Below are 9,109 nucleotides of genomic sequence, written 5' to 3' on the forward strand. Positions count from 1 at the left end.
GGAGTTTTATGATTAGTTTGGATAAATTTCTGAAAACTAATTTATGTTAGTTTTTAGGTAAAAAATATTTTTTCACTCACATGACTTTAATTTTTTTCAAATAAATTATATGTATACAACTTCAACTTCTAAAAATTATTTTTTAACATAATTTTAATTTTAAAAAAAAAATATTTTAACCAAATTTATATCCAAATAGAGTGAATTTATTTTCATAAGAATTGAGAAATGGGAGAACTGAGGTTTCTATAAAATACAAAAACAACCCCTCCCTTAAAAATCGAAACCGACCCACCCGTTTTCTCCTCCATTCCACTCACAACCATCTTTTTCTCACTACAACCCCCCCCCCTCCCCCGCGGCCCGGGATTTACCTTTTCGTTCTTTGCAGTTCGCCATTCAACTTCTCCCAAAGACATTTTCATCTATTGGTACGTTCTTCACCTTTCTGCTTCCATTTGTTTAATTTATGTTCTTCTGTTAATTTTCTGAGATGGTGTTTTGTGTTCATGTTTTGCCCTCCGTGGAAAAATGGGAAAAATTGCAATTTGCTCCTCTAAAATCAGGTTATTTCTCAATCAGAAACTTTTTGCCTATGGCATTAGAGAAACTCTGAAATATTTGGATTTTGACATTGTGAATAAGTTAAATCCACATACTTTTTATTTGAAAATCTCATCTTTCTTCAATTGTTTTTGGTTAATGGTTTGTAGTAGTTAATGCTGTTAAATTGCTAATTATTTTCGTTGAAAACAAAAATTTTACATTCATTGGACTGCTTTTATCTGGCAAGGGTGTTATTTTGATGATTTCAGTTTCTTGTCACGTTGACTTTGTTTTTCCTTCAGAAAATTTATCAAATTCCTGACTGTTTCATCCCAAAAGCATAATAGGGAATTTTGTGCATTTACAAAATAGAGAAATGAAAAAAGGAATTGGGAAATTGGAGGTTGAGTTTGGGGGGATAATTTTGTTGCTACTTACATGTGCCATTAATGGTTCCATCCTTTATCTTTGGTTACTTTTATGGGACTAAAGGGGTAGAACAGGATGCATCAAAGTACTTTCATAGCTCTCTTATTGATACATGGTTATTAGCCTTTTTGACAGCGTTTTTAGGTTTTACACGGTTCGCCGATATAGGAAGGGACTGGGAAATCATGTCCAAGTTTGACATACAAATGCTTTTTCAATCAATATGAATTGTTTTTATTATTATACATAGGAGGAAGGGGAAGAGGTAATGGGGCAAAAAATTACAAGGTGGAGTTGGGGAATTAAACGCTCACCAACAAGGTGAAAGTTAAGGTAGCCAACCAACTTCACTACTAAGATTCCCCGATCAAAATAAGTTAGAATGCAGTTTTAGCCATATTCTAGTTTTATATCTATTTCAATTTTTCAGGAGCTAACACTTGTTTATACATAGTTTTTAGCCGCAAAGTATTTTTTTCACCTATGTTGCCTGGACTATCCAAAAATATCTCCGGGTGCGTATCAGATCCTCGAAAAGTAGTGCCTTTTTGGAGGATCCAACACGGATACGGTAGCATTTTGGAGAGTCCACAGTCCATGCAACATAGTTTTTCACTACATCTGTTTCAAAGAAAATGGGTTTGTGCTAATAGAAATGCAATTCTACGGTTTATAGTATTTAGTGTTTGAATTGGGCGTGCTTACTTGTGGTAAGAGTGCACAATACTTTTGTTCCCAATCCTTGCTGCTCACATGCATACTCCCTATATATTAAGTTTTATTCAAAGTTCTAAAAGAAAGAATAATGACAGAAAATAAATAGGAAGATGATTCGTTAAGTTCTCTTATTTATTTTGCTTTCCAAATGGTCAATTCATCAAAAACGGATTAATTATGTTGAATAGTCTTTTGGAAAACTGGATTTCATGTTTCAATAGAAGTTGTTGACACCCAATCATGTTGCTGGATTTCATCCTATCATGTTGCCGTGCTATAAACGTGTATGTTTTCATTTGTACGGTTCATTTTCTAGTTATAGAACTATTACCGTAGATCCTCTCTTTTTAGATTTTCAAGTTAACGTGCTGAGTCCCAGCCATTTACTTCCTGTGGATTTTTTTGTCCAACTGTCTGGGAAAAAACTTTATGAGCTGATTTATTTGTAAATTTTGTTCTTTAACAGATCTTCATGGCTTTGGAACAAAATTTTGTTGGTGAACACATGTTCAATTTTGGATCTGAAGAAGATGTTTCCCTTAAGAAGGGGAGCGCAGTTCCTGTTCCAACACCAACTTCTGATAGTACAACTGGTGGTTATGATTGCAATATCTGTCTTGACTCAGCACATGACCCTATAGTCACCCTTTGCGGTCACCTCTACTGCTGGCCTTGCATTTACAAGTGGCTGCAGGTCGAGAGCTCTAATCCAGGATCAGACGAGAAATGTAAATGTCCAGTCTGTAAGGCTCACATCTCAAGCTCATCGCTGGTTCCTCTCTACGGCCGTGGGACATCATCAACAGAATCTGAAGTCAAGAAGTCTCAACTGGATGTTGTTGTACCACGCAGGCCTCAAGCCATTGGGATAACCACTCCGGTTAATTCATCGTCTCCCATAAATCAGCATCTTCATCACAGGCAATACCTCCCCTCTACCTTTCATAGCTATGCTGCTTTGGGTCCATCCCCAATGGACAGTTTGTCCAGCCCGACAGTTGGGGTATTTGGTGAAATGTTTTTGGCAAGGATTTTCGGGAGCTCAGACACAAGTGTATTTGCTTATCCTCATCCAAGCGCTTACACCATCCCAGGAAGTGTCAGTTCTAGAATGAGGCAGGTGGAAAAGTCTCTTAACAGATTATACATCTTTCTTTTCTGCTGCATCATCCTATGCCTTCTCCTATTCTGAGTGTTTAATACTGATTGATTCTTTGATGTACAGTTGTACAGATTATGTGACTGTCCTCGCTAACGGTCAGTCCTTAGATAGTAGAAATACATAGGCTTATAAGAGATTTAAAAGAAAAAGCTTAATGGTTGCTTTTCTCCTGCATCTGTTCTTCTGCATTCCCTTCTCTATCATAAAACTTTTTGCCCTTCAGAAAGTGGCAACAAACATAGCTACCTGCTCTCTACTAAGGTAGTCTCTTTAATTGTCCTCGAGTAGAGCATTACTTGGCTTATTACAATGGTTTATTAGGAGGGAACTCTTGGAAGGAGCCCAGTGAACCTGTGCTTTGTGGCCCAAATGGTCTGATATTTGAAATGTAATGTGTAGAATGGGCATGTTCCTTTTTTTTTTTTCGTTGGTGTATCTTCATCATCTTTTCGTTTTAAATTTATTTGGATTTCATAAGTTAAAAGTTTTAGAATGAACTTGATCTTGGGCGAGAGGGAACTATTAGATATGATCGTACATTATAGGAAATTGAAATATTTGGTTCAAACTCCACTATATGGTGTCATATGCATGAAATGTCGAACCAACCAAGGTCCAAGGCAGCAGTATATAAAAAGTAAAACCCACCGTGGTTTGTTGATAGACTGAGTATGAAGTGATCAAGTAGGAAGAAGAAGAAGAGAGAAAATAAATAATAGGAAGAAGAAGATAAGATATTTCATTATTTCCAGGGACTTAAAAGTTAAAAACACTTGGAAACAAAGCTAAAGGGCAAGATAGGGTTGCGGCGCTTGTTTGTCTACTCGATTTCATATTTTCATTTCATAGTAATAAACTAGCAGTTGTACTAACTAGCGTGTGTTAAATTACTAAGGGATATCTACCGGCAGGTATCTAGAGACTAACTATAAGAGTTCAGAAACGTAGACTAACTAATACAGATCTGCAATTGTAACGTGTAAGTCCATACATCATGGTGTGATCTTCACTTATTTTAATTTGCGAGGCTATTTCCAAAGATTGTTTCTCCATTTTTTGTTGGAATTCTCAGATTTATACTCCCTCTTGTCTTGATTCTCTTTTACACGTCCTTAAGAAGATACTCTCTCCGGCCCACTTTAATTATTTTTTAGCCTTTTTTTGTGGTACAGTACATATGATTTTTTCAGATATCAAGAAAGAATTAACTTCTTTTTTTCAAAGTTGACCTTAGAGATAAAGAGCCTAGGAGTATTGTTATATTCTCGATGAACAAATCAAGGTTAATATTGTCAATTTTATTATTAATTAATACTAAAAGATGAATTTCTTAATATGTGTGAAAACAATAACAAAAAATCAATTAAAGTGGACCGGAGAGAGTAATAGTTAGGAGGTATTTTTGACTATTTTACCATTATTTATGTCTTATTGGTATTTGAACATCATGATATTAACTCATAATTGAGATGTTTGTAGTTTTCAAGAACAATTACTACTAAGGGTAAAATAGGAAAAAATAATTAAGTTTGTTTTGAACTTTTAAAATGACAAATAATTTGAAATAATTTTTTTTAAAAAGCATGGCAGATTTTTTTGAAATGGAGCGAGTACAAAGTAAGCACACGAATATGTAGTTGAATATCCTAATTTAGCATATTTCTTATTGCGTTGGTCATTAATTCCTCTTTTAACAATTGACACACGTTTGGCAGTGATGAAGACTATTGAAACCTACGAACTCATAGTGTGAGTTTAATAAGTTTTACACAATTAGGCCGCTTTGGCGCTTTTGTGTGATTATCTAAGCTAAAAGTTAATTAGCTATTAGAGAAAATATATTTTATTTTTTAACTATCTTTTCCATGCGCCCTCTCATATGAAGACCTGATTCTTTTTTATGAGTGAAGTATGTAAAAATTCTTTTTTGATAATGAATATCGGTAAAATTAAACCCAGAATCTTTGCATGTTCTGATTATCAGTATGGCTACACGAGTATGTGCCTTTAGTTCTTGCGCTTAGATAGTTCATACAACGAAGACAAAAAAGATTTCAGTGATTCCATCTACTATTAATTTATTACTATTCAAGTTCAATTCCAACTAAATATCTTTTATTTTTTCCTTCAGCCATCAACAGGTTATCAAATCGATCCTCTGAACAAACATTTATATATACTTATAAATTAGTAATGAAAAGAAAGTACCGGGAAAGAGAGAAAAGTCATACTCCGTACGTACAAACAATTAGTACTAAGTTAAAAGGATCGAGTTGTATCGACGACGACTAAGATAATCCTAAATTGATTGGTGTGAATATATGAAATTGCTGCTCATATCATTAGCAGCAGACCGAAGAATCACCGACGATTACTCTAAAACAGATTTTGCATAAACTATCACATGCACTTGTTTTCTTCTTGTCTCTTTGCAACTTTCATTTAACAAACTCTTACGTACATTTCCGTATCTCCAGGGGTTGTCAAAAGAACGCGCATAAAATAAATTATATAACTTTCCCAAAAACGAAAAACAATAATATGAAAGACAAATCATATTCGATAGTAATTCATAGTATTTGGAAGATGATATAAGTTTCTATTATAAGTAATCACCGACAACCGCGTATTACTATACAATTGCTACTCTGTAGTAAGCATTAATGAATTATTCGAATTGGAGAATCCCAAGTCTATAAAAAAGAGGAATAGGCACGTCCATTTATGCATTAGCCGAGTCATTAATATCATCACTTCTATTCCTAGAAACCTACACATTCTTGTTTCTTTTTGAGATTTTCAAGGTTATGGAAAAACTTGTCCCTTCTCTTTCGATTTGGGGGTTTGTTTTGTTGTTTACTTGTTTGTTTATTGAGGAGATCAACGGCCAAAATTGGCTTAGTGGTCGCGCAACTTTTTATGGTGTCAATCAAGATCCCAGTACTTTTGGTAAGTCTCGTTAAATTAGTAACATGCCTACTGTAAATGTTTTGTTATAATGAATTTATTACATTAATTAAAACACACGTATCTTCTAGAAAACCAAACATGCATTATGACGTTTTCCTAGAAACGTTATCTAGAAGTGACAAATGGACGTGCATAGTTAAATTTGAACGGGTCAAAATAAGTCATATTCCAATGCTCCAAAAGTTTTCTTTAGATCATAATGCGTTAGGACAAGATATATCGGTTAAATAACGGGTCATAATCTTTTTATGTTGCTTTTTGAAAATACATTTGATGTGAAAACTAATGCATATTTTTAAACTATTAACTTAAATATATAATTCTTCGAAATTTTCATGATTTTTAATCTCCAAATTTAGTTTTATATATTTGGGTTTAAGTTGCATTTCGACCGATTGATTCACCGTACGTTTGATACTCATTAAACTTAATGAATCATTTCAAGTTCAACCCGTCAAGTCAAATCGACAATGGGATTACAATCCAATCTGCTTAATTTGAGCAAGTTGGATGGGTTGCTAAAAAATGAGTTAAATCTTGCTACCTATAATACTGTCCGTTATTTATACTATGAGATAGTAACTTATAAGACGTATCAAAGAAATACAACCTAATTTTAACTCCTACTTGATTGGTCAGGTGGAGCTTGCGGTTACGATAACCCTTATCACGCCGGATTTGGAGTAAACACAGCAGCATTGAGTAGTGCACTGTTTAGAAATGGAGAAGCTTGTGGAGCTTGCTACATAGTAAGGTGCAATCGCAAACTCGATCGTAAGTGGTGCCTCCCCAATGGGGCCGTCACGGTGACGGCCACCAATTTCTGCCCTCCGAACAACCACGGAGGGTGGTGCGATGCACCACGACAACACTTTGACATGTCCATGCCCGCTTTCCTTCGCATTGCTAGACAAGGCAATGAAGGCATTGTTCCCATTCTCTACAAAAGGTAATATGCTATACCGTTTAAGTTTCTATATTGTTCATGAACTTTTATGTCGTATTACAACTAGGGGCTACTTTGTGCAAACAATCGTCAGCCTAATATTGTTACTACTCGGTTTGTATTTATATATCTGAGTGTGGGGTTGTAGAGGTTCTAAAGCTTTACTTTTTGTTTCAGAAGAAAAAATTATACATATATATTTCTTATAAACTTTTTCAGCGAAATGGTATCTGATGACACACGTATATCTTCGCCACTATTATACATATTACTATTTACTTCTTTTCCGGTTTAAGTTTAAGTAGATCCATCATTTAAATGTTATGAGTTTAATATTTAAATTTCTTAGTATTGAACCTATTATATTTTTAAATTTATGGATTCAGACCTAGCAATGTGTGTAAATTATTACACTAAATTTATACCTCGAATTGAAAATGTTGGGTTCATCTGAACCCGGTAATACACGCCTCTGTTTAACGATCTACACGTCCTAGTGATGCTATGTTTATAGACGTTTGTTAATAAAAGTCAAACTCGATTCTTTATCATATGCACAACTAAGACTAAAGAAAACGAAAAAACATATATATATTAGAAAATAATTCCCATGTGAGCAACTTGCTTTCTGTCCAAGAATAAAGCTTACACTAGAAATATGCTACTAGACAACTTTTCTATATTTTAATGTTAACGTTGCACCTTTCGGCACGTTTGTTTAATATATCCATTGTGCTGATATATATGAGATTTTTGCAGGGTGTCATGTAGGAGAAGAGGAGGAGTACGTTTCACATTAAAAGGACAAGCAAATTTTAACATGGTGATGATATCAAATATAGGAGGTAGTGGTGATATAAAGAGTGTATGGATCAGAGGCTCAAGAACAAAAAGCTGGCTTGCTATGTATAGAAACTGGGGTGTCAATTGGCAAAGTCGTATTGACCTTCGATCACAAACGCTGTCGTTTAGACTCACTTTAGTTGATGGCACGACGATGGAGTTCCTCAACGTTGTACCTTCTTCATGGAAATTTGGACAGACTTTTGCCTCACGAAGACAGTTCTATTAATATAATACCAATTCTTCAAGTCTAAATATTAACTTGGGATATATTTAACCTACATTTATGTTCATGACCTGAGCTTTTTAGATGGTTCATGGACATGCTTTTTAGGTTATAATGAAAGTTGTATCATTTTTCTTTTTTGTTTTTGCATGACAATTTCATTGTTGGAAGTCAAGAATATAGAATGGGAACGAATAATGTTCATGGTTTTAACGAATTAATGCCTCAAAGATGTAATTGTCGGGCTCGAGAATTTGAGAGCGTGACAAGCTGCTTATATTTTACTATTTCCATTAATTAATGTACTCTTAAATCTCATGAACGAGGAAGAAGAGGATGTGATTGGTGTTTAATTTCTTTAATTCGTCTTTATTTGAATTTTTCTTTCTTTGAGTCCATTACTTATATACTCATTGAACGATGTGAAATTATGGAGTAACGTCACTTTCCTTTTCATTTATAACAAGAAAATTACTTAACTATCCGTATTGCACTCTGATGATTACTCAGCTGGATTTATTAATTTTTTCAGTGGAAAATGCTGACTTGGCAATCCACATGAATTTTTGGACCATATAAAATAATTAACACCCAAAAAATTATCCATACACTCAATCCAACCCGATCCGACCCCGATGATAAAGAACACCCAAAAAATCACCCATACACTCAATCCAACCCGATGATAAAGACCACCCAAAAAAGTCTTACAACGTTCTTTCTTATAAACGGGTCGGATCGGGACTAATTGAGTGTATCAATGAATATTTATGCTTTGTTTGGGGGCAAAATACATAAGTAGTCACCTGAACTATATACCAAATCTTTGTTACACACTTTCTGACGATAAATATTATCTTACACACTCAATATTTTTAAAGCGTGTCTAATACACACTACTTCTTACAGATAGCATGCACGTGTCTTACAAACAAAGTAAGTATGTAAAACCTCATTTCAGTCCAGATCCTTAATTAAATGCCATATGTCATAATTTTTTAACACATGGCACTAGTGGGTCCCATTATTCTATTCATTTCTTCCCTTTCTCCTGTATTTCTTCTTCTTTTCATCTTATTTTTTCCGATAGTTAATTAAGAGCAAGTTCTCTTTCTCCCCCATTTTTTCTCCAAAGCAAGATCTGACCTTTTGTGCCCTATCGTCTCCATTTAAGCTTCTATGGTACTTTCTGTTATGTTTTTTATTTTTTACGGCGGTCGATTGAAAGGGACGATGGCTATGGAGTTTTGGGGTTTTCAGGTGAAGCAAT

General features: G+C 34.5%; 2 protein-coding genes across 5 annotated transcripts; both read left to right on the forward strand.

Moving 5' to 3' along the window:
• Positions 1–314: 314 nt before the first annotated feature.
• On the forward strand, positions 315–3,276 carry LOC107787283 (E3 ubiquitin-protein ligase RMA3-like). Of its 4 annotated transcripts, XM_075235766.1 has the most exons (3): positions 362–431; positions 567–644; positions 2,159–3,276. In XM_075235766.1, the coding sequence occupies exon 3, from the start codon at positions 2,165–2,167 to the stop codon at positions 2,882–2,884; it is 720 nt and encodes a 239-aa protein (XP_075091867.1). In that variant the 5' UTR covers positions 362–431; positions 567–644; positions 2,159–2,164; the 3' UTR covers positions 2,885–3,276. The 4 variants fall into 4 exon arrangements, with proteins under 4 accessions (XP_016464320.1, XP_075091867.1, XP_075091863.1 ...); XM_016608834.2 differs by lacking the exon at positions 567–644 and having other exon boundaries at positions 315–431; XM_075235762.1 differs by lacking the exons at positions 362–431; positions 567–644 and adding an exon at positions 432–566.
• Positions 3,277–5,569: 2,293 nt separating this feature from the next.
• On the forward strand, positions 5,570–8,201 carry LOC107787281 (expansin-A12-like). The gene is made up of 3 exons (XM_016608832.2): positions 5,570–5,803; positions 6,464–6,773; positions 7,530–8,201. The coding sequence occupies exons 1-3, from the start codon at positions 5,662–5,664 to the stop codon at positions 7,840–7,842; spliced, it is 765 nt and encodes a 254-aa protein (XP_016464318.2). The 5' UTR covers positions 5,570–5,661; the 3' UTR covers positions 7,843–8,201.
• Positions 8,202–9,109: the final 908 nt, after the last annotated feature.

Source organism: Nicotiana tabacum, chromosome 2, assembly GCF_000715075.1.
Source record: "Nicotiana tabacum cultivar K326 chromosome 2, ASM71507v2, whole genome shotgun sequence".
Classification (NCBI taxonomy): domain Eukaryota; kingdom Viridiplantae; phylum Streptophyta; class Magnoliopsida; order Solanales; family Solanaceae; genus Nicotiana; species Nicotiana tabacum.

Excerpts from the sequence above, each read along its gene's own strand:
- LOC107787281 (XM_016608832.2), top strand. The coding sequence starts at position 5,662 with ATGGAAAAACTTGTCCCTTCTCTTTCGATTTGGGGGTTTGTTTTGTTG. Across the intron at positions 5,804-6,463 it reads TCAAGATCCCAGTACTTTTG|GTGGAGCTTGCGGTTACGAT; the intron begins GTAAGTCTCGTT and ends TTGATTGGTCAG. Across the intron at positions 6,774-7,529 it reads GTTCCCATTCTCTACAAAAG|GGTGTCATGTAGGAGAAGAG; the intron begins GTAATATGCTAT and ends AGATTTTTGCAG.
- LOC107787283 (XM_016608834.2), top strand. The coding sequence starts at position 2,165 with ATGGCTTTGGAACAAAATTTTGTTGGTGAACACATGTTCAATTTTGGA.